Source organism: Lepisosteus oculatus, chromosome 7 (assembly GCF_040954835.1).
Source record: "Lepisosteus oculatus isolate fLepOcu1 chromosome 7, fLepOcu1.hap2, whole genome shotgun sequence".
In the NCBI taxonomy this organism is placed as follows: Eukaryota; Metazoa; Chordata; class Actinopteri; order Semionotiformes; family Lepisosteidae; genus Lepisosteus; species Lepisosteus oculatus.
In genome coordinates, this window is record NC_090702.1 from 33899119 (window position 1) to 33924311 (window position 25193).

General features: G+C 38.1%; 2 protein-coding genes across 4 annotated transcripts in view; one reads left to right on the forward strand and one right to left on the reverse strand.

Annotated features, from left to right (window-relative positions):
• Positions 1 to 5440, forward strand: part of fbxl13 (F-box and leucine-rich repeat protein 13) — a 71470-nt gene extending 66030 nt beyond the window's left edge. For both annotated transcript variants that reach the window (XM_006633466.3, XM_015352631.2), the window contains 3 exons: positions 3255 to 3389; positions 4320 to 4483; positions 5251 to 5440. In XM_006633466.3, coding sequence (XP_006633529.2) covers positions 3255 to 3389; positions 4320 to 4483; positions 5251 to 5440 — 489 coding nt within the window. The remainder of the gene's footprint in view (positions 1 to 3254; positions 3390 to 4319; positions 4484 to 5250) is intronic.
• fam185a (family with sequence similarity 185 member A) lies at positions 5406 to 25161 on the reverse strand. Of its 2 annotated transcripts, XM_015352638.2 has the most exons (8): positions 24617 to 25161; positions 20899 to 21008; positions 19312 to 19404; positions 13147 to 13285; positions 9457 to 9498; positions 8120 to 8215; positions 7804 to 7938; positions 5406 to 6694 (listed from the first exon to the last, which is right to left on the reverse strand). In XM_015352638.2, the coding sequence occupies exons 1-8, from the start codon at positions 25062 to 25064 to the stop codon at positions 6579 to 6581; spliced, it is 1179 nt and encodes a 392-aa protein (XP_015208124.2). In that variant the 5' UTR covers positions 25065 to 25161; the 3' UTR covers positions 5406 to 6578. The 2 variants fall into 2 exon arrangements, with proteins under 2 accessions (XP_015208124.2, XP_069048525.1); XM_069192424.1 differs by lacking the exons at positions 20899 to 21008; positions 24617 to 25161 and adding an exon at positions 20670 to 20857.
• Between the last annotated feature and the right edge of the window lie 32 nt (positions 25162 to 25193).

The following is a 25193-nucleotide window of genomic DNA, read 5'->3' on the forward strand; positions in this document are numbered from 1 at the left end:
AAAAAGTGACGAAAAACTTTTTTTGTGGATTTTAATATCAAACTTGGAAAAGTCCACACATATGTAAATTGCTGGTACTTTCCCTTAATTTTGTATGAAAAACTTCTGTGCCTATAGCCCTTCCCTCTGGTCTCTACTCAGCTGGGCATTCTGATCTGACCTCTGCTGTGAAAGCATACTCCAACAGATACTCTACCCCTGTATAGCTGTTCTAGTGTAAGAATTTCAGTGCCAGAGCTGTTGCTGGGCAATAAAATAATCACCTAAAATAAACACCTAAGACAAGGGACAAATGGCCTGCACATCAAAAACAAACCCAATATATACTATAAAAAGACTGTTAATCTAGGGAAGTTAAATTATACAATGATTTAGTTAGTAAGACCTCATTTAGCATAGTGTGTCACTAGAAAAGTGCTTTACTGTACTGTAATTAATGTGAAGAAAGGCAATAGATTTCCATTCTGGTCTTAGAGAGATCAGAAGAAAATAATGCTATTTGAGTTCAGAATTTAAACGTCTTAATTTGTTAAACATTTGTAACTTTTCCACAGTATGTTACAAAACAATGCACCCTGGTTCCGTAAAATTAGGAATTTGTGTAAAGATTAAACAGATGTCTGATCATCCCAAACTAGACTTCTTTTCTAGAAGTTTGTAGCCAAGCTTTTTCATAAGGAAAAATATATTTTTCATTTATCAGAGGAGGCACAAATAATGCAAAATCATTTTCTGCCGTATTATCATTAGGTTGTATTTTTCTGGTGATTTCAGTTAAAAACATCTTTATAGGAGTACCAGTTATTTTACAAATTAATTTGATTACTGTAAACAGAATTTATCATCAGAGTTAGTTTCACCATACAACTCATGTTGACATCTCCAGGTAACTTACATATGTAAATGTTTAAAAATGTTTGTAGCAGGGAAAGGGATGCATTCAAAAAAATCTCACACTTCACATTGATCTTCTGCCAGTTGCCAGATTGTCCTGTTTCTGTTTAAAATATGAATGACTCATGAGAAGCAGACCCCCTGTGTTTACCACAGGAATATTTTTCCCTGTGTTAGGCTTCCTTGGAGGAAACAGAGTGGGTGTATAAAGGGAGTGGGCAGATATGCCCACTTGCCTGGACAGGCAAGAGTGCAAAGATATCTGGGATGTTAGACATAAAAAATAATGTTCACACTCCTTTGTTTCATTTTTTTAAACTAAATACAGTAGGGTATCTTTACATCTTAAGAGATTTTTTTTTTGTAGAACACCACATTGCGCACATAATTCACACTAAGTGAATAGTTTAAGTGTTGTGTTTAAAGACCATGCAGTGAGTTCATACTGTCATCTGTAAAGTATAAATCATTTGGAGAGGGATTTAACAGATACATGTAAGTTCTTAACTGAAGTTCAGGAGGGATAATGACAGACAAAGCCAATTTCACCAAAGTGTTTTAAATCAGAATAATTTCGCATTATTTACCTGTACATGGACCATGCCCCAAACTACCAAATAAATATATAGGTATTCTACTTGTCTCCTATGTTGTCTCATGCATAATTCAAAATGCAGACCGTGATCCTCACTGTTGAATTAAACCGAATCATTTAAATTAAACAACTGAAAGGACAGAAAGAAAGGAAAACTTCTACGCTTGCCTCTCCATAACTTTTCAGATTGAACAAACAAAGCCACCTAAAATAGAAGGAAAGAAACTCAGCGGTGTCCTTTTAAATATACTATTCCTCTTCCCTGTGGATCTCCACATCTGTTGTTCTCACAAAGAACTTCCTGCCTTGAGAAAGAATCTCAGGCTTCTCGCAATCAGCCTGCAGTTTTGTCTTCCTCTGCTCCTGCTTCATTCCCCCTCCATCTCCCTTTACTGCAATCCCTGACAGCAAACACTGGACTTTAGCTGGGTTGCAAAGGACTCTGCTATCAGAGCATTCCCTTCGATAAGAAATGCACCATTTTTTTTTTCATCATCATAAACTCTGTCATGTAGCAGACTTCCGCCTCCCATGATAATGTTCCCCCAGCAAGCAGATAGATCCCAATTATCACCAGTCCATTCCCTGGACCTTCCGTTCCACTTTGTCCCCTTGTTTCTATTTCTCTTTACTTCCTCTCCTCGCAGTCACGCTGTTTTTCCTGCTATTGGTCCTCTATCCCTGCAGCTCCTACTCTCTCGTTTTGCTCATCCTCCTGTTCATTAATTTACTCTCAACTGTCTCCTGCCCTCGTCTGCTCCTATACCCTGCATGCAGCGTCTTCGGTTCTTCTAGCCCTCGTCTTATGACTGAGAGGATGCCCTTTAACCAAGCGGGTTAAGCCAAAATTTATTAAAACTTGAAATACTTAAAATAAACACCCACAAAGCATTTTTTTCTTGGAAGTTGTTATTTCCAGTGAAATTACATATACTTTTTAGTTTTGTCCAGGTGAAATCAATGTTTTCACACATTGTAGGACTAGTAAAAAGCACAGCACATTGTAGTGTGATCATTCTTGATTCAAAAAAGGTGTTGGCCCCATTTTTAACCAATGCCGAGTTTCTCTGGATGTTTTTGTGACGCAGAAAAAAAAATGGAAAAGAGTGGTCATCAGGCACACATCGATAGCAAATATGTTCATGTTTTGTACTGTACGAATGCCAAATATATGATCAAAAACTACATTTTTATACAATACAGAGGACTGCATCTGGAACTATTATGTGTAGATGTCGAGGCATGATTTTTTCCATCTTTAATTAAAACAATGTGCAATAGTTAAATATTTTCCTCTTTATTCTTCATACTCAGTAATATTAGAAGAATATGTTAGGTAAATTAAACGTTCACTATTATTCATTGTTGCATGCTTTTAGACATACACTTTCAAGAATCAAAATATATATGCTCTCATGAATGAAGAACATATGTCTGTTGTACACTGCATGAAATAAAGTTAAAATGGAACAGTTTTTCTTTCTAAGGCTTCAGTTTATCTCTTTAACCAGAAAACATCTAAAAGCAAATTAAAAATTGACATTATGCGACTCACGTACATCTGTCTGAGGCTTCAGTATTTTGCCAAAAATTTTATGAACAGGGCTTTTTCTTCTTTTCATAATCAGAGCTGGCGCAATAAATCCTAAAGGATTAGTCTGATATATTAAAAAGAACCTTTCATATTTTTTCACAAACCATTCAGACTTCCGACAGGAGAAGTCTTTCCTGTCTGTTGCAATTTACTTTATCTTTTGTGTTGCAGAAATTTTGCAAGCAAGTCAGAGATTTGGAGTGCATGGATGTTTCACATTGCATCTCACTGACAGACCAGACTATTAAAGCACTGGCTTTTTACTGCCGGACAATCATCTCACTCAACATTTCTGGATGCCCCAAAGTATGTTTACAAAAGGCCATAAATGGAAACTCAAATGTTAGAACATGTTTCTCTTTCATTACCTTTTCCCATAAAAGTTAAAAATAGTTTGGGTAATAAAGAAGGGCACACTAAATCCAATTTGAAGCATTAAAATATTTTTTTACCTAAACCCCAGTATAATTTTGGTTCCTCTTATTTTCAGTACAGAAAGATGGTAATGTTTTCTTTTTTATAGATTTGATTCTATATTAAAAAAAAGTTCTGCATTTGTAAGAATGTATTTACTGTAAATATGAAATTATATTCAAAATGGTTTAGGAATTTTCACTGTTTTTAAAATAAAAAGAAAATAATAAACCTCACTTGGTTGAAGAGCACATTTTATCTTGTAGTCTGAGTCTCAGCAAAAGTCCCAGTTGGGTTAAATTCTCAGCCAGGAAGGTCACCATTGACCCTTGGAGGTCTTTAGTCATGGTAAGAAGAATTGGTGAGGATTGACTCACCTCAGTAAATCATGCTAACTCCTACTGAGAGGCAGCCTGGAGAGGGATCTTAAAACATACAATATGAATGATTGGAACAGTCCATGGTTTGGGCATGCTGAGACAGAGGAGAAGAGCAGAAAGCTACATACAGTAGAAGGGCTGCTGTGTTTTCTGTGACCCAGTTTTCAGCATTAATTTTAAGATGACATTTTATCAATAAAGGCCTTGTGCAAACAGAGTCAAAACTAGAAACCTTTAAAAACAGTTAAGTGAATGTCTCTGTCCTCATGATGGCTTGCAGCTGATCTGGGTCCTTCGCCCAGATCCATACTGATTCCAGAAAAGATTTCTAAAAATCATTTAAAAAAAATCTTTCCATTGCTCCATCACAGTGACAGACTGTAGAGAAACAATTCAAGCACTGGCACAGAAATGTAACATCTGTGATTGTGTTCCACCCCAGATGACAGATATGTGTATACAGTACCTAACAGGAGCGTGCCATTATCTGCGTGAGCTTGATGTCAGTGGCTGCGTTCGCCTTAGTGACAAGACGCCCACGTTTTTACACAAGGGATGCCAGCAGCTGAAGGTGCTCAAAATGATGTACTGCAGAGGCATCTCCAGGTAAGCCTTTTTTGGTACCTGTCAACCAAAACCTAGACATTATGACGTGCCTTGAGTGCCACTATATGGCAGACTTGTGGACCCTAAATGTGTCCACACAATCACAAAAATTAATCAAATTAAAAGTGCTCTATAATGGTATAGAAGTATAGGTCTGGATTATTATTGGGTTGAATGGTAGTAAGAGGTGCTGCCTCACAGCTGTATCCTGTCCTCTGTGCTTTCAGGATAGCTCACATGTTACTACAACCCTTACCAGGAACAAGTGGCTTTCAGATAGTGGATGGATTAAAAAACTGATCTCATGCTCCTTCTCTACCCTTAACAGGCTCTACCTAAAGCACATACATCCTCTTAACAATAGCATGTTCACATATTCCACGTATTAATCACAATTTGCAGTTTAAATGGTTCTTTTTCAGACTGTTCAATAACAAAGTGACAAGTTAGCCTACAGTTCTTCATATCTTTCATTTTTTCATGTAAACAGCCAGCAATGCTTGTTTCCTTTAATGTGCTTCACAAAATTATGCATAAATAATACCAGCTGTACTTCTGCAACCCTAAGTGAACAGTGAGTTATACAGTGTTTTATACAGGTAAGAAGCTGAAAGTGACCAATTGCACAGTGATGCTCCTTGATATACTATACAGTAATTGGAGTGAACATTTAATGGTTGCGTACAGAGATCTGGGATATACTGTATTGTTTAAATTATAAACAGTGCAATTATTACAGTTTTAGAAGACATTGTCATATTCCTCAGACAAGCAGCCCTGAAAATGAAGCCACGAATCCGGCTTTGGCAGCACAGTGACGACGATCCCCCTTCGTGGTTTGGGTACAACAGCCAGGGAGAACTCTTGGACTCCACCACCAAGCCAGAAAAGACAGGAAAACCATGGGAAGAGGAGGCGGAACCAACAGGCCACAGATCTATTTTTACTGAGAACTGAGGACTTGGTAACATTTTCTTATTTTTCTGTGATGATAATCTATTAAAAGGATCGTCTTTCACAAATTATCAAATACCACACAGTGACTCTTTGTGATGTACAGTAGTACAAATTCTACAGGAAGTCCATTCTTTAATGTTAGGTCCAGCAAATCAGCTAAATGGATGGACACTACACTGACAATAAAACCTATAAAAAGACATGCAAGACAAATCCATGCATTCATATTCTGTAAAAATAAGTTTTAGTACTAGTTAAAACTTTTTCCTGTAAATTAGTTACTGGCTTCAGAAAAAATATTAACAATAATGCAAATGAATTTTAAAGACAAAACAGCTGCTTTTCATTAAAAACTTTTAGAAATTTAAGTCAGAAATGCATTAGTTTTAGGACTTTTGCCAATGTAATTACACTTTGTTCAATAGTGTTTCAAAGCAAAATGTGCCGTGCAAAAAGTCCAATGATGCAGCACAAATTCCACTATGTATTTTCTTGGAACCAATATTATTTACAGCTGTAAATTTCAGCAGCCACAGATACATTTTCAGCAACGCTGAAACTGGAAACAGAAAAGTTTATTTTATAGCTTACTATGCTATTTCAATAATGAATTTTCTTTTCACTTAGCATACAAACTCTTTATTGCTGGAATATACTCAAAAATTCATTTTGATCCTTGTTAGTCAAACCGAACTGTGAGAAATAATATTCTTCTTAAAAACTACTGCTGGAAGTACATACAGTACTGAGTGAAAAAAGACCACATTTCTAATAAAAGAGAGGGCACAGTCAGCTGTCAGCATCATTACTTTTGTTCATAACTGCTATTAAAAAAATTAGGCTTCGATCAGTATAGAAGAACATGTAAACGCAGAAATTACTGGTGAAGTACAGTTCGAAAACATTGTTCATTATGAACAACAAATACTGACGTTTTATTTAACAATGTACAATAAAATGATATTCAGTTAATTTTAAAATAAACATATGTAAATGATGTAGTCATGGTCTGCTCCCTGGGCAAATGTCTAAGCTACAATTCATACATAATTAACCACCATTTCATTAAATACCTTCTATATTTTAGTTTCCCACTGACAGTAATCTTCATCGCAGATAAGTTTGTGCTATTGAAACACTAGGCTTTCCCAATCTTCAGTGATTCAAACCAGCTTTGAGTCTTCAGGCTAACAACCCCCCTTACAGCTTGGGCTTTTATCCAGTTTTTTCCATCAGCTTTTCCGTTCATAAGACCTTCAAAAGATAAAAAAAGAAATTTAATAATTTTAAAACTTAAAAAACATTTCTAAACACATATTGCTTCCTGCTGCTTCCTAGAGATTACCGAAGAAAACTTTAGCAGCGCTAACAATTGACAATACCAGTCAACTGTAGTATTCAGTTTCAGGGGATCACCTTCCATTTGGCAAAAGCTACAGCTACAGTAACAACACAACTGTGCATCAGACAAACCTCATTACGATCACCAGCCACCCTTTAACCATAACATACCGATTAAGAGCATAAGAAAGGTTCCAAACGAGAGGAGGTGTTGATAATCTGTAGTTGTAAGTAAACTGCTAAATTATAGAATTTATTGGTTATGTAAATCATGCACTTAATTGAAAATAGACTATATAAATTAAATATTGGAAACAACGTATTAACAATTAGTTTACTACCTTGAACTGACTCCTAAAACAATCAGATTTGGCTTATGCACTAAATGTATCTCCCAATATTACATAGACAGAATTCTGTATTGTACTGTACTGTGAAGTACAGAAGGCAAACAGTCATGCTCTAATTTTCTTTTGTTTTTACAGTAGTATGCAAAGATATGCAAATGGATTGCAGGGTTGAGGTCTGTGTCCTATTTAGATGACGAAGCGGTTTTGGGAATTTACTGGCACAATGTTTAGTTCTAACAGTAAATTGCATGAGTTTACTTTGGCTACTAGGAATCAATCAGCAGAACACCAAGGCGTCTTCACAAGGATTTACAACACACAGAATACATTTGTACAGTACATACATAATAGTTACATGAAGAGAGGGTGCATTTTGCAAACTCAAATAATATTTCAAGGAAACTGATATAATTTCTCCAGTGATGTGTAATTAAAACTAGTCAGCAAATTATGATTTTTAAAAATATCAAAAATTCCCATGTGATGCCTGTTTGCTGTTGTCTGAACTACTGCTTAACCATTCTTCCTCCAAAACATACTTCAAAAGCAATTCTTAACAAGCCATCATCATCATCTTGATTGATTTCGGCTTTGGTTTGCATTTATAACACTAAAACATTTCAAAATAAACCAGAAATGTATTACACAAATAAATAAAGATCTGTGACTCACCAGTGACAGTTGTGTAGTCAGCTGTGGAATTGTGTTCAGCTTCGTGCAAGACTATCTCAGGGCTCACCTCAACCACAGCTCCTGATAACTGCAATTCAGTCTTCATGGAGGCCGGGACTCTGACTGAGATAGCACCTTAATGGCAACAAATTGCAGAGAAAAGTGCTTCATTGGATGTGCTTTAAATGTGTCATTTTTAAAATGTTAAACAAATGTTGAATGAAAGTATTCTGAATTGATGTAGAAAAATCTAATTTGCCACTAATCTTTAGGCCTAAAAAAGAACTGACTTTTTGTAACAAGGGATAAGTGTTACCTCCGTGGCTAAGCAGCTCTGCAGTTCCAAAGAGGCTAATGTAAGCATCTATGTCTCCTTGATGTGTGAAAGCCTTTAGATGACCATCTGATCCATCTGCAAAATAGGAAGTTAAGTAGTTCATAAAAGAACACCATGTGTGTCACATAGTAGCCTCATCATTTTAATGCCAAAGAAAATCAAGAATCCAGAAAATACTATAGCATTCTAAGTAAAATTGCAAAATGCACTTCCCCACCACAATAAGACAATTTATTACTTTATATAAAAATGTATCATAGGACAAGACCTCGGTATGACTGATCAAAAGCTGAGCAAAAATTAGAGTGTATTTTTCTAAACAGTTATGTAATTAGATGTTGCTTCTTTAAGTCATAGACACAGTTTTTGTCTTTCTGAAAGGGCAAGGTTGCTTCTGCTTCCAAACTACAGGCACTTGTTGACATTGATAAACTATATAATATAAATCAAATTACCATTTTTCAAACTACAGTACAATAATTCTGGAACTTAATTTTATATGGACAAGACCAAAAAAATAAATACATTTAACATACACCTATGAGATCAATGGATTATAGCCTTTAGTTTCAATGGCCTTATTATTAAATTCTTCTTTTAAACTACCAAGCTTATCTAATTCCATTTAGACTGAAATGAACTGGCAAAACTGTTAGCAATTTTAACAATCCAATATAGGAATGAATGCCGCTTTTAGACAAGCAACTTCAGACACTGTGCAACATGCAGAAGAGTCAAGTTTAGTGGCATCCCTTATGTTGTACAGAAAAGGAAAATTCTAAAGAATGTTGTATTATTCAGTTTTTGATACTTCTTCCAAAACATAATAATAGCATACAGGATGTATGACACTATTTTAATTACACTGCCCTGCACTCTTATCTGTTGCTTTCATGGAAGTCTTCAAACTGTGATTGTGAAAATTCAAACAAACTACTTGTTGAAAAACTGCAGAAACAGATCTCTTTCCAGATGTTGACTAGTATGTTACTCCAAGATTGCTGTAATCTGTAATTTTGGTTTCAACATAATTTCTATGTCTCAAAAGATGTAGCCTTATATAAATGGCCACAGTATGTCCAAAGCAAAACTAGAAAACAAAAACAAGCAAATCCCCAGTTTGGAATAAAATGATACTATCTTAATAGTTATATATATTTTTATATGAAACAAGAAAAACATATGCATATACAGTATATCGATAGACAATTTCTTACTGGAACAGAAAATCACCAAATTTCTTTTGGAATAGTTTCATAAAATAATTACAAATTAAAAAAAATATTTGTTGGAAACAGTATTTAGAGTCAACATACCTATAACAATATTTCCTGTTTCACTCTGCACAGTTGCATTACCTGTTAAAAGATCACAAAAAACCTTAAGTGTCATGACACATATGAAAAATATTAAACATTTAGAAATCTTAATTCTTTTATAAGTTGTATTGCCATTCTTGTGCTATTAAAATTCTCATACTGGGAAAGGGTAAACAAATTTCCATGACACTTCAAAAGGTGCTGCGAGGCACAATGGGAATGATTTTTCAATATGCAAATTTATACAACTTGAAAACAAGGTAGTTGCTACAAAGAGACATCACTAAAAGGCCTAGTATTTTAATCAATTTCCAAATAATCGCTGTACAAATAAATAAACCAAATATATTTTGGTCTTTTCCTTCAAGCTCCACTGGCCATTTGGAAGGAACAAGAAACAAATGTTTTAAAAGCAGCTGAAAATTAAAATTGTAAAGGATCCGGACCCTACTGTAAATCTAAAGCCACCACTGGGCGGTGTGTCAGGTGGGCCTGGCCGCTGTGGCTGTGCTGTTTGCACACAAGACAGGAGATCAGACTGGCGGGATCCGCGGGGGCTGATGGGCCTGTGGCAAATGGAGGCCTCTGTCCTCCAGTGGTACCGCCACAGGCAGAGGAAGCCTACCACTGTTTATGAAGTCCAGTCAGGTGATGGGCAGAGTGTTTCAAAGCTTGTGTTTTTCCATTTGCTTTTGTAGTTAGGTTGGCACACCCCATGCTTCTGTTACAACAGTGGATTGATGAGATACAGTAAAACAGCAAATCAGGTGGGCTAGTGAGAAATCACTTTACTACCAAATTAATTCCATCTATCCACTGGGGGACGAAGTTTTTTCCAACTTTGCCATCTACTCCAAATCCCTAGCTGTTCTGCTCCTTGAGGCGCAGGCTGGTGTTAGGATTTCTTTGATTCAACTGGAAGAGGAGTCCTTGCCTTTGTGTTTTTGGTCTTTTGGTCTTGTTGTGTTGTTCATTTCCATCTGACTTTCTTTTACTCTTCCTCTGATGTCCACGATCCCTGTGAACTGACACCCATTTACTCCTCTTCCTCTATTTACATGTCCTAGTTTAGCTCCATAGTAGGTGTGCCGATTGTAGCTTTTGAATATTCTTAGATGCGAGTGTAAATGTTTCATAAACACAGAGAAGATGCTAAAGAGCTTTAACTGGTTTTGGTTTTGGACAGATGGACAGGTTGCTCTTGGAGATTGCTGTAGGTCACCCAACAGCACATGATCCTATCTTTACTGTCTTGCTTACTGCCCCTGTAATGCTCTTACTGCTCCTAACGGACGGTCAGTGTAGTATATTTCTGCAATTTCTTTAGGTCCTTCAAACTTGCTGAACATGAAGTTTCTGGAGGGTCTTTTAATTAAATTTTTTTAACTTAATCATTTTAACATATATGACGAAAGGGTATTTTAAGGGTAACATTTTAATTAACTATAGTAAATACCGACTTGCACTAAAAAGGATAATTAACACACTAGCTGCATGAGCACTGAAAAACAGGAACTTAATACAGCTTCCTAAAAGACACTTTATAATTCATTTTACTTGTTCTTCTGAACACAAACTCACACTAGCCCTGTGGAAACAGTATCATTCCACAGACTCCTGTGGTTGTATTGAAATGAGAGGGAGAAAGCTTCTGGGCTGGAGCCATTCGGTGGTTTGGTTTGTGTTTTCTTTTGATTGTGATTTTGAGCTATATATATTTACAGTGTTTTTGTTCCCCCAGAAGTACTCTGTTCTGGCTCTGGGAAGCAGACACTGCATCATTCTTAATTATTTCCATTCCCCTCTACAGACATGGTGTCCTGTGCAGGGCAATTATTGTTTACTGTTTTCCCACTTTGGGGTTTCTCCTTCAATTTTACATCAAATCAACTTCTGAGGTCTTTTTTTCAGAATCTACACATCTTTAAGTCATTTCCCTTGCCTCCCAGTTGCAAACGATAATTTTGGGGTAACACGTCTCCATTGTTACCCCAACTCACAACCCTGCAACTCACAACTGGCAACCCACTGAAGCTAAGCAGGTGTGAGCCTGGTCAGTACCTGGATCGGAGACCTCCTGGGAAAAACTAGGTTGCTGCTGGAAGAGGTGCTAGTGGGGCCAGCAGGGGGCGCTCACCCTGTGGTCCATGTGGGTCCTTTTGCCCCAGTATAGTGACAGGGACACTATACTGTAAACAGGCGCCGTCCTTCGGATGAGACGTAAAACCGAGGTCCTGACTCTCTGTGGTCATTAAAAATCCCAGGGTGTTTCTCGAAAAGAGTAGGGGTGTAACCCCGGTGTCCTGGCCAAATTTCCCATTGGCCCTTACCAATCATGGCCTCCTAATAATCCCCATCTATCAATTGGCTACATTACTCTGCTCTCCTCCACTGATAGCTGATGTGTGGTGAGCGTTCTGGCGCACTATGGCTGCCAGCGCATCATCCAGGTGGGGCTGCACATTGGTTGTGGTGGAGGGGAGACCCCATTACCTGTAAAGTGCTTTGAGTGGAGTGTACAGAAAAGTGCTATATAAGTGTAAGCAATTATTATTATTATTATTGTTTAAAGCTTTACCCTTCAGCACAAACAATTGCTGCTATATATTGGATGGAAAATGGAAAAACAAATCTTCCTGCACATTTCTAGAAATTCACCCTGTATAATTCAGTTTCAGAACAACGTCCACACATCTTGTGCCTCTGTGACAAACTCTGCTCTGGTGCAGAGATCTTCTAGATAATACAATAAAACACTAGAAAGCAGCCACTGTAGGTTGCAAACTCCTGAGCTTGCATTGAGAGGCCATTTGCATGTGAAAAATCGTCACTGCTTTACCTTGAAGAATTTGAAATGAAAATCGGAAACACACAACACACTGCGGCAGATTATCAGTATGAGACACTGAAGCGGTTTCTTTGCTTGCAGATGGGCCTTCCTCTGTGTCTTTCCTTGTAACAGAACCACTTATCCATGATATGAAGGGTGATTAAGCAGTTATACTACATTCTGCATTAACTTTTGTGTCATGTCACATATAATAGCGCTAAATGGTGGTCACGTCGGCCACGCAGCATGCTAAGCTATAATAACTATAAAATATTTATATTATGTTATTTATATTATATATATTATGTTATATATTTACGACTCTTTTACAATTACAACAATGATTTGATGGCCCCCTGCAGTACCACTGCGGCCCACTGGTTGAAAACCACTGCTCTATAGATCATATAAGACACATATTTTAAGAACCCGTCATGCAACAAGAAGACAAAAATGTCAAAGACTTTGGGTGAAATTCAAGTTACACTGATTTCCCGTGCCTACAAGCAAAATTGTCGGCAAACCCTCGTCACTTTGGATTGATATTTGCTATTTTTCAAAACCTTTAAAAAGAGTTTTTCATAAACAGTAGTTAGATGAGATCATCATTCTCCTAATTTAGCACCCAAATTCTGCTTTTGAATTCCTTTTTGTCCATCTTCAAAGTATAATATGTAAATATACAGTACAGTGTGTATCTATTTGTTGTTGTTTAGTGTAAATTTCGTAACTGATGTACAAAATTTAAAATCTAAATCTAATCTCAAAGGAAAACAAAGCGTTTTCTTGGAAAAACAAGTGAACAGGAAATCATCCTATTACACCATATGTAATGTAAGTTGTCATTTGTCACTTACCATGCACATTTCCCAGCTCAATTTTAGCAGAAACAGAATGCAAAGAAGTAGACTGAGCATAAATATATTTGGCTTTCAGTGGTCCGTGTTCTGTAGAAATGTTCATACTGTTTCCTTGGACTTTGTCGATTTCCACACTCTAGTAAACAAGCAAGACCAATACAATGGTTAGATCATCTGAGAATTACTATGGGTAGGAAGCAAATGTGGATCACATTAAAACTACAATGTTGTATAAATGATCATTTTTAAAATTATCTTATGTAAAACAAAAAAGTGCACTGAATGGACAGTTAAAGAGCTTATTTATGCAACATTCATCAATATAAATAATCTAAATTGGAAATGAACATTCTAATAGTTGCTCACGCTGGAAAAAAAACATTTCTGTCTCAGTTTTCTCATTTGTTTACATTAAGCATTTTGCTTGCAATTCAGTAATCTCCTAATATTCAAAGTGCACATCTTTTAAATAAATACTGTACAATTTGGGGGGTCCAAGATAGTGGCTCAGGGAACAGTGGATTCCTGTAGAGCCCTACACCATTTCATTTATAGTTTCATAAATATCTACCAAAATGTGCCCTGTGTGATAATTTCTTATGTGAGGTACGGTATGCTGATATGAGCCTTGAAGAATATTGTATGAGAATCTCTGACAGTACGCTGCAAAGGAAGACAAAAAATGAATGAGTTTGACTCTGCTGAAAGCTCGCTTAGCCAGCCTGCTGTTCAACTGTAAAAATATCTTGAGCGCTTTGAAGCCACAGAGAAAAACCTGAACGCTACGAAAAGTGTGCAGAGGCAAAGGATCACAGCTGTGGAAGAAGCTGCCGACTTGGCTGAGGCTCGGCTACAAGCACTTGAAAAACAGGTGTGGGAAATGGCCGATCGTGCAGACAGTCTGCGAAATAGGGGAAGAAAGAATTCAGTATATGGGTTGTCGGCCTCCGAGAGAAGACCGAGGGGACACAGAAACCACATCAGGTGCTATTAAGACTCTGAAGTCCCACTGCATGCTAGCCCCCAAGCCAGGTTCAGGCCAGCGGCTCCACCTGCTGTTATCAGATTACACAGCTACGTGCACAACCAGAGAGTGATGGTGGCTTTGAGGCTCATCCTGGCAAACAATGTATGACCTCTACTGTATAAGGGCTGAAAGTAATGATCTTCCAGGACTTCTCAAGCTGCAGCACTGAGTGGCGCAGAAGATTAAACAAGCTGAAGGCCCACATACGGAAGTTTGGCACAGTTTACTAGTAGCTCTACCCAGCATCTCTGAAGGTCGCTCACGGCGGAGGCACTAAGGTCCGACAGTCCAGCTTAGGCTATGGAATTCATCGACATAAACAACTGCCTAGTACTGCTGGAAAGACACCTGGCCCACACCTGGATCACACTCCCCAGATCCTGGCAGGGCCGTATTTCACTTTTAAAAATGAACGTCCTCCCTCCAATCACACTGTCCTTTAAAATGCGTTGCTCCCTAAGAATTTAAAATCAATCAGAAAGCATTGAGAAAATGCAATGAGACCACTACAGGCAAGAGCTTGTTGGTGCACTGAGGGGAGATCAAGGTAAGCTTTTACATTTTCTCCAATTACTGACAACCCTGACTTCTTACCAGGCATTATGGATTCTGGTTTTACACTGTGACTGTCAAGAACGATTGTTAATCTTTGTGATTGTTTGATGGGTCCACACTTATGTCCTTTAATCAATTAATGAGAAATATAATATCCTAAAATACATTTCCACTATGCAGATAAGGGACTTATCTAATCTACTCACACATTTTCATTTCTCAACGTTTGAGAAACAGGTTTTTCTCACAAAAGGAAGACACTCCATTAGTGTTTTTTATGATATACTGAAGGACTACTCTAATATCAACAGGACAAAACCTATTCAACTTAAAAAAATACACAGATTACATATACTGGATCTCCCAGTCATTGAAACAAAAGCACAACAGGTTTTTCTCCACTGTGTCGTATGTGCCAAAAGGACTTGACAGTCTAACTCATTGCCAATAGTCCTATGTCAGGTCGTAAAAGTACTGGTATGATGTCTCCCAGGAAATTCAGGAACTAGGTAGGTAGGAATGGACCCAGTGTCTCTTATTTGGCCTTCCAAGTAGCCATATAACTAATAATACTAAAAAAAGACTACAACGTGCAAGGAAAAATATCCTTTTGCTGTGGATCTCGGAATAAATGCCTGCTACAGTAAATCGGCATTGGATTATACTGGAGTATGTTCCTTTAGCTCACTTAACTTGTCCATTACATTCAAAACCTTCATGTCTTTTATAAAGTGTGGGTTTCTTGGCATACATTGGTCCAGACCTCTTTTCCATACTGACAAGATGATTTACATAACTTAATAGTTTGTAATATCAATGTAATAATGATGTGTACAGTATGCCTGCCTCATGAGGTCATGTACAGTATTCCATATCCATAAAAGAAACCCCTGTGTATTTGAGCTGAGCCCCCATTTTTACTTTTCTTCCTGTTTGTTTTTTTCTGTCTCTTTATTTTTCATATCTGATGTGAAAGAGGAAAAGTTCATGAACACTTTAAACAATAGACAGGATTCAGGTAATTACGTGACACACCAGCCCAACACATGTTGGAGTTAAGGCAACATTATTAATGCAAGTACCTACTTAACAACTTAAAGATTAAATCTAAATTAAATATTTTTTCTTAGTAGGCTATTTTCCAGTAAGCTACGTCTCAGTGGGTTATTTTCCAATAAGCTATATTCCAACACCTCAGTGCCTGTAAAAATGTTTTCTATACCAAAACCGCAAGGACACTTAAAAAAAAAAAACGCTGCCTGATGTAGTCATTCAAACAAACCTGTTACTGACTGGAATATACAGTACAGTACATGGAGTTCAACGCTGCTTTGTAGTGTAAAAAGTTGAATCATTAGTGTTCTTGTACAGTACCTCAGATCAAGTTAGCAGACCGAGTGGGGGGGGAGACAGATAAATCTTTCTCTCAGCTGCTGCTGGCAAAAATTACAATTACAATCAATTCAGCGCTAATGTTAAAACACAAGAGAAACAAAAATGCATGGGATGTGAAATGAATCGTACTGATTGCTGTTTCTGATTGGGATACAAAAATGTTTAGAAACCGGCACAGAACCAAACTTACAGGGAATGTCTGCTAATCACCATAACCTGGCCTTAATTTTTATTTTGTCGTCATTGAATTTCTGACTTTATTTTGCCTGCTGTACAGCTTTACACTATTGATATTATTTCACAAAGCTAGCACTATTCACTTTTATTTATGTTTAAAAATGTACTACCCACAACAGCCTTGATCACACATTTTGGACCTCCCTTTCCATAAATATCTTTCATAACTGCTTGCAGGAAAGATTTGCTTCAGATGACTAATACATAACGTATGCCCATTTTCAGCAAGTCCAAACCTTGCTCTCTAATAATCCCGGGATTTACGAATAGTGAAAAATGGGTTGTTGAAATCTGCAGCACAGTGCGTGAACGGTACATTAAAGATGATCTTTCCAAAGACAACACATTCCAGATGTAAAACATCTATCCATTTTCTAACTGCTATACCCATTTCAGGGTTGTGGAGGAGCTGGTGCCTAACCTGCCCAGCACTGGGCCCAGGGCAGGACACAGCCTGGAAGGGATACCAGCCCATCGCCGGACGCACACAGACACACACACTCAAATCAGGGCCAGTTTTCCCAGAAGCCAATTAACCTACCCGTATGTCTTTTGATTGTGGGAAGAACCAAGAGGGAGAATATACGAACTTCACACAGAAGGCACCACAAGTCCAGAACTAATTCCCAGGGCCCCAGGCACTGTGAGGCAGCAATGCTAAGCACTAATCACCCAGATGCAAACTTTAGGCTGTTAATTTGCAGCAGCACTAATATAGTCATAACTGCATGTAATGCTGAAGAAGTCTCCTTGAGTTGGAAGGCTCTTCACTTCTCTTGCTCTCACAAAGGATTGAAATGCTGTGTTACAAAAAACCGATTTTAACAAGTTTAAGCTGTCTGCTGTTAGATAAGATGTAAACAACTTGGAATAGAAAGCTAAACTGCAGACCTTTGCAGAAGGAATGTACAGTGCAACTGGGATTTTTAGTGAGGATGATGAAAGATTTCCTGGACACTGTCCAAACATTAAGAATCAGAAGGGCGATATAAGCAAAGTTGATAGATTTTTGTAATCCAGCAAGAAAACGCTTTTTAAAGCACGCAGGTCCTTGCCAATTTTGAAGTAGGTGTTGCTCAAGTTCAGAACAGGCTAGCCTGCCAGTGCTTCTCACCATCTCTTCAGTGTTGGCAAGTGTAATCGTCGTAACAAACTAAGACATTTGTCATAATGCCATTTTGAAATATTTTTATTTGCATCAACATGAGTTTCCGTTACTAAGTAATAAATCTTGATAGCCATGTGCAGTTAACTATTTAAAGAATACCTTAGTTATCTTTTGCTTCACTTAACATTTTAAAAGCAGCTTCAAAGGCAATTTTAAATGTACCCCGCAAAATTTTTAGTAATACCTTATAGATTTAGTTAGCCACATTTTCAAAGTAGCTTTCCCAACACTTACTGCTTATGCTGAATTTTATAATTAAATTATTATGTGCATCAGAATTTCTTCACAAACATTGGTATAAACGTATTTGGAAGATGATTTTAGCCACAGCAACTTATTCTACATTCGTGCCCAGCAATACCCACTGGGTAGTTTATTGGAACAGCTCTGGTACCTTTCAGAATGATACAACAGCACTGTGTCACCTAGGATTTAAACCACAATCCTCCAGTAATGAGTCCAGAACAATAACCACTGCTCCACACTCCTGAAACCAACTGGTAAAATCACTATGACTTAAGACTGCAAGGAAACTGAATATATCAGAAGGTTAGCATTTATTCTCTTCCCATTGTACACCTCCTACAAAAAAATCACCTGGATAAGGTGGAGTAGCATTGGTATAACCAGTTGGTATAACCATTAATGGATTAATTGTTTAGGTACATATTGTAAAGATGCAACAAGTGACAGCACAATTCAGGGAAGGGATGAAATAACTTTTAAATTGTGATGCAAAAGGCCATTTTCCAGAGAACAATGAAGAAAACATTCACAAGGTGTATCCCCCACAGTACCCATCTATAGCCTGAGTACAGCCAGGGTCACCCTATGTTACTACCACAGGTAATATGAGTGACTTCTGCCTCCATATTGGAACTACAGAAAATCTTACACTCCTGGCATAGTGGCTTTTCCGGATATTCTTATCTTTGCCTTTCATTTGTTTCTGAAATGTCACATACAACAGGTGTCTGTTTAAAATGAGCTCAGAGCAGGTCAGAGGAAAGACAGCAGGCATTGCTACTGTACCTCTCAGAGACCTTGGGTGCTATCTCTATGGAGTTTGTATGTTCTCCTTGTGTTTGAGTAGATAGATAGATAATACTTTATTAATCCCGTAGGGAAATTGATGTGTTACAGCAGTCCAGCCCAAGACAAGCAAAACAGACATCAGAATAGTTATAAAACAAAAGACAAACAAAATAAATAAATACAAAGGTGTGTGAACAAAATAAATAAAAATAAATAAATACACAGGTGTGTGAGTACCACTCCAGATGCGCCGGTTTCCTCCCACAGTCCAAAGACATTTTGGTAGTTAATTGGCTTCTGGGAAAATTGGCCCTGGTGCGAGTGTGTTTGTGTCTGTGTGTGCCCTATGATGGCCTGGCGTCCTGACCAGGGTGTACCCTGACTTACGCCCGTTGGTGCTGCGATAAGTTCCAGTTTCCCCGCTAATCTGAATTGGAAGAGGCAGTTAGAAAATAGATAAATAATAATAATAAATGTACCATATTTTCTGGAATTTTAATTTTTAAATACCTTATTTCACATTTTTCATTTAAAATATAAATGCCATCTGACTCAAGTGTGTATCTTCCACTTACACCACAAGCCTCACACTTGTCTTCACACTAGAACTCTTCTCACAGGTGCCTCATTCACATTGACGTTCTCATCCCAATATACAGGATTTGAAGGTCACACAACATGTCTCTCGAATAGCAATATCAAATTCTAAACTATCCATCTAACAAACACAGGAGCACAAACTTACACTTTTTCCTGATGTGGTGATGTCCACGTTCCCGTGGATGGTCCCTAAGCAGATAACGTTTCCACCTTTCGACTGCACAAATATGTTGTGACCCTACAAAAGGTAACAAAAAATATGAAGATGGAATAGGACATTATTAATATCCATCTGATCAAGCCATTAATTACTGGTTAATATTAGTTCATTTTTTGAATACAAGAAGAATTTGTTGCCAAAGACAGAGTATTTATTTATCAGTAAAGTGGTTAGCCTGAGAAAAAAAAATGATTTAAAATTGCCTCATAAATTGTATGGTATAAAACTGTACAAATTTATACCTTCTTAATATACCTTCTTGCAAGAAAACACACAAAGTTTCAAATGAATTTACTTGTCAGGACATGCTGATGTAGGAGGGTTATTTGCTTCTAGTAAACCAGAGAATTTACTTTATGTGAACACATTCCATTGCCTGTGAACATTTACCCCCTGTGTTTCCTTGACTACAAAGTAACATTTCATTAAACCTGCAGAGCAAGGCTGACGGGAACAAAAAATGACTCTAATGGTGTTTAATTAATAATAAATTCAAGCCCCCTAAGGTTAAAATGAGTCACATCAAATGTACTCAATGACTCAATGAGGCTAAAATGAACTGTTATCATTCTTCTTAAACACGACACTGGCATCTTTTTCAGGGTTTTGGTGTGAAATATGTATTCTTCTGCAAACAGTAAAACAATTCCAATAGGGAGATAGTGTTGAGGTTTATAAAACAAACATGCTGTAGAAGATTTTCTACCACTTTTAAAGCCTGCTGTAAGTTTGTTTTTAATCCAATGAAGGCCCCTAGTGGTGCAGAGATGAGATAACAGCTCAATGAGCAATAATAACATGAACACATACACCGACACTTCAAAACTGATGTCAGGCACTCAGAAGGAGTATTAACATGATTTATATACCTGTTTTCAACGTCCATTGTTGGAATAAAATCTTACAATTCTGCCACTCTAACAAACTAAAGGGATCCCAGAAAGTTTAATGGGACTGTACTGTAACTGAGACTACAGTACAGTAGGTCTCCTTCATCAGTACTAAGTATGGCTCATTGGGGACTAAATAAGCCAGATTCTGGTCATTGGCTATGTCTCTCTGAAAGTGTTTATAGAACATGTGCCACGAATCTTTCAATATATAAACAAAGGGAATCAGTTACAAGAGCAGGCCCTTGATTCTTCCAAAAACCATGGCGTAAACATTGGTCTGCTGGAGCCAAGGTTTACGATCAACCACTCAGTGCTATAGCTGGTAGAATCATATCTCATCATTAGGTAATTCTGTAATGAGCCTGTGAAGTACTTTAGGATTATTCCCACCCGTTTCTTTGAAGTAGCCAGTTTGAGATCTGGCAGTTTTGGGGAAAAAAACCCCCACTGTGTAGTCAGGTCAAGGTCAAAATTGGGGTCAGGGTCTGGGTCAGGCCAGGTCATCCAGAATAACTTGTGAAGATTTCAGGGCATAAAAAAAGAAAAATGAGGAGGCAAACTGAACCTTTCCAGCAAAACAGCAGTTGTTCTGCTGACACAGGCTTTTGCGCTGCATTACCTTAATTGACTGCAGGAGGCTCTTTCCCCGCTCTGTTAATACTCTGCAGTTGTCACACTCCATCTTCTGAATCTTCACATTTCCTGCTCCAAATGTTGTAATATGCAGATCTGAGTAGAAACAGAAAATGCACACGTCATGAAATAAAGCCATCAAATTGATTTCACAAAAAAAATCAATGAGCAGAACAACGGAATTGATAACAGTTTTCATCGTTGCTACAGTATGTTGCGGATCCATGTGAAGCTTAATCCCTTGGAGAGAAACACAGATTCGTGATTTTGCAGTACCGCAGGATTTGCCCTCTGCTGTTAGCACACGGTTCCCTGGACACTGCAGTCTCTGCCTGAACACTCCACCTCCTCACATTACAGAAAGGAGCATATTTACAGAATGTTTATAAGAGATTGAGCGAGACATTTCTGAATGTTTTTTCCTTTGTTTGTTCTGCCTGAGAAATGCCGCAGCATTTACCGATTTCATGTACATATTCAATAATTCATTTCTGTTTTAGTTCAACACAGTATCAAGAATACCATTCATCCAAAAAACAAAGTGCAGCCACAGAGGACAATGGAAAAAGTGAGCACCATTTAGTCGTAAAACTATAATTAAAATACAAGTAATAGGTTTATTCCATGCTGAAAAGAGAAGAAAGAAAACACACCATTTTGGCCGTGGAGAAAGAATGAGTTACTAATAAGAAGTAGCCATATGGTCCAGTTACTGTAGCTCGTTTGTTAGGATTTAATAATTCCTTGAAAAGATCCAGGATACCAAAAAATGTGCCTGGGTAGCTTTCAAAGGACTCCCATAACACTTTATGTACTTAAACTTTCAATCAACGTAATTTTTAAAGATTAAACTACATACAACCTCACAAACTACTAGACATGCGTCTTCAGAAAGAGCAATTCTTTCTTTTGGACTAAGAGCTACAGTAAGTAATGAGTCAGTAAAACCTGCTCTACTGCAATGTCAGTCAAGGCCCTGTGCTTTCCAAACTGGACTCCTGAATCTCTAAGCTGGTTTCCTTGCAATAGCAGCCCTATCCAGACCTCTCCTGCTCATGCTAATTTCACCTCTTTACCTCAGAACCTGCAGCTCTTGCTCTCCAGACTCTTCACTGTCTATACTGTATACCTATCGCTGGCCAACCACCCCCCTGTCCTCTGTGTTGGGTGTGATTGCGTCTTTCCTCCATACCCTTGCCTCCAAGTGCTGAAATCATCTCTAGCTACCTTCTATCACCTCCTTCGAACCTGGAATTCACTAACCTGATTGCAGTTCTGAATTAAAACCTATTTTTAACTGCAGCAGTGCTATACTTCATATCACCTGCCCCCAGCTAGAGGATCAGATTCCACCTTTCCTGACCTCCCTCTGTATACTATCTGCAGTGTGTGCAATGGGTGACAGGAGGGCAAATATTGAAGGTGAAAAATGAACGGTTAGTTTTATTTTGGAAAACATTGCTTTTATTTTTGAAGGTGAGCAATGTTTGCATTAAAATGAGCCCATAAAAGTAAGCAGCAATTCACTGTTACACTGGGTGTAAAGAGATCTGCAAACCATTCTTGAGCCTGGACACCTCTAACACACAGCTAACAGCCGACAAATCAGCAGGAAATGTCCTGGCCTTTATATTCAATTAATCAGTCTGGGATCTCTGAAGGCAATGTTGTGTTGGCACTGCTGCCCAGCAACTCCTTTAATCTTGTGGGCAGTTCAGACAACAATTTTATAATTCCCTGACAGGTTTTAATTGTTTTGTTTCTTTATATATTACTATAAAACGTATAACTGCTTAACCTTATCCCCCTAATTATTGCCTTTCAGATTGTTGATCTGATAAGTCTTGTCGAAAGTACTGTACATGATAGGGAACGGGGTAAGATGGTATCCATGCTATGCACAGGCTTGGGCCTGACTCTAAATTCCTTCAAAACAAAGTGCTACAAAATTTGTCATTGCCAGGTTTCAAAAAGAACACTGCTGCCCTGCAATCAGCAAACTGCCAGGTTAATATATAACTGGCTTTTGGAGTAAAAAAAGCTATTTAACTATATACAGTACAAATCTGTATTTGTAGGGAACTGCTTTCACAATATCCTCCAGGTAAAATGGGAAGACAATGTTTTACTGTAATGTTTTACCAAATGATGTGAGTAAATAGGTCCACTGCCCATCAGAGCTGCTGCAAGTAGCTACCAGTTCACAATTTAAAACTGGCAGGCCACTGAAGCTAGGCAGGTGTGAGCCTGGTCAGTACCTGGATGGGAGACGTCCTGAGAATTCTAAAGTTGCAGCTGGAAGAAGTGTTAGTGGGGTCAGCAGGGGGCGCTTACCTTGCAGTCTATGTGGGTCCTAATGCTCCAGTGTAGTGACTGTACTGTAAAAAGATGTCATCCTTCGGCTGAGATGTAAAACCGAGGTCCTGACTCTCTGTGGTCATAGAAAATCCCAGGGTGTTTCTCGAAAACAGGAGGGGGGTTACCCAGGCATCCTGGCCAAATTTCCCATTGGCCCTTACCAATCATGGCCACCTAATAATCCCCCTATATGAATTGGCTTCATCACTCTGTTCTCCCCACTGATAGCTGATGTGTGGTTCTGGCTCACTATGGCTGCTGTCGCATCATCCAGGTGGATGCTGCACATTGGTGGTGGTGTAGGCCAGTCCCCATTACCTGTAAAGCGCTTTGAGTTCAGAAAAGTGCTATATAAGCGTAAGGAATTATTATTATGAATTATTATTAAAACGAATGGACATTAATGAAGGGAACAGATGTGATAGGACTACTGAGAGACTCTGATCAACGAGTGATGAACTACTGTAGCTAAAAATGTATCAACGGAAGAAGAATCGCCTTAGTTGAAACACGATAAGGTTAGAAAGAAATGAATCCCCAAAACAAGTCAGCTCAAGTCTAGAAAAACTTGGACTTAATGATTTAATGGAGAATTCTCCCTACTGATTCTGAAAATTCAAAGATAGAAAGAGCATACAGAACAGCAAGCACCACGAAAAAAGACCTCCCTGTTTGCCAAGACAGGCCGAAAGGAACAGACAATAATTGTTCTGCAATACAACAGTAAAAACGATTAAGGTGGAAGTAAATATTTTACAAAATAACAGATAAAGAGCAAAAGTGGATATAATAAGAATACATCTGTAACCTGTCAATGCTATAAGGAGTGCCACTAGCATTGAGTGATTTTAGCAGAACTGACACTGAGGTTTTAGGGCTGGGGCAGCTTAAAACTAAGAAATTAACAGCACTTCACTATTCATACAGAAGAAAATGATGGGCATTATCCATAGCCTCTTAGCTTGGATATGTTATGTAATCTTAAAGGACACCATAACCACGGACTGAATAATTATGCTACTTCACAAAAGGAGAATACGGAACGAGGAAATTTCAGATCTGAAGTGCACAAAACCAGTCCTGAAGAGGTTTCTGATTTTCAAGCCCTTAATTACTGACCTCATTATTTTCTTAATAGGACAGGCTGAATCCATTCCTTGTTTTTGGGAAACCGGAGACTAAGGAGATCTATAACAACTGCTGGACAGCCCTGCTATAGAGCAATTGTCGAGAAAGATGGACCCAGTCGTTTCCTCTCATTTGCAACCTGTCTCGAAACCATCTATTAAACGGAAGTCCTTCATTTGTTATCCTTTTTATTAAAGCGTATTTATATACATACTCACCACTTTTAATTGGAGCAGTCACTTCCACAGACACGTTACTATTGACCTTTTCTGACAAAATCAACAATTCCCTTTTCTGTTCGTAGTACTTGACATGAAAGTTGTCTAGTTTTAGTCCTTGATCTGCGCTGGTGCCATGAACAGTTATGAAAGCCCTGTCTGCCTCCGGGAAAGCGTGGAGGTCCAGGGGTCGTACAGACACATTGCAGGGCAACTGGACTCTCACAGTACTGAAGGGGTTGACTATCAGAGTCCACTGTTTCAGAGGCTTGTTCAACTCACGGGCGGGACTATGAAAACAAGTTGTTGTTGACAGTCCTCTGAACGCGTACAAGAAAAACGCGTTCGAAAAAATATTTGTTTTATAGTTTGTGAGAGCTTTCCATCGCGCAATCTCCTGGTACAGTCCACGGAACAATTTCTGGGATACAAAATAGGAAACAATCATGTCTGCTTCTTAAATCTATAAAAGAATAAAAGAAATTTAGAGCAAAACATGCACACCACGAGTTTTTTCCAAAACATTGAAAAGCGTCACACAGACCTCCCCGGACATGGACAGAGAGTGCTTCTGGGA

What these genes read in the sequence shown, in the direction of transcription:
- fam185a (XM_015352638.2), bottom strand. Translation starts at nt 25,064, where the DNA reads ATGATTGTTTCCTATTTTGTATCCCAGAAATTGTTCCGTGGACTGTAC. An exon ending in GCCTCCTGCAGTCAATTAAG is followed by an intron (nt 19,405 to 20,898) that starts GTAATGCAGCGC and finishes TACCTTTTGTAG; the next exon opens with GGTCACAACATATTTGTGCA. An exon ending in TGACTACACAACTGTCACTG is followed by an intron (nt 6,695 to 7,803) that starts GTGAGTCACAGA and finishes TATCTTTTGAAG; the next exon opens with GTCTTATGAACGGAAAAGCT.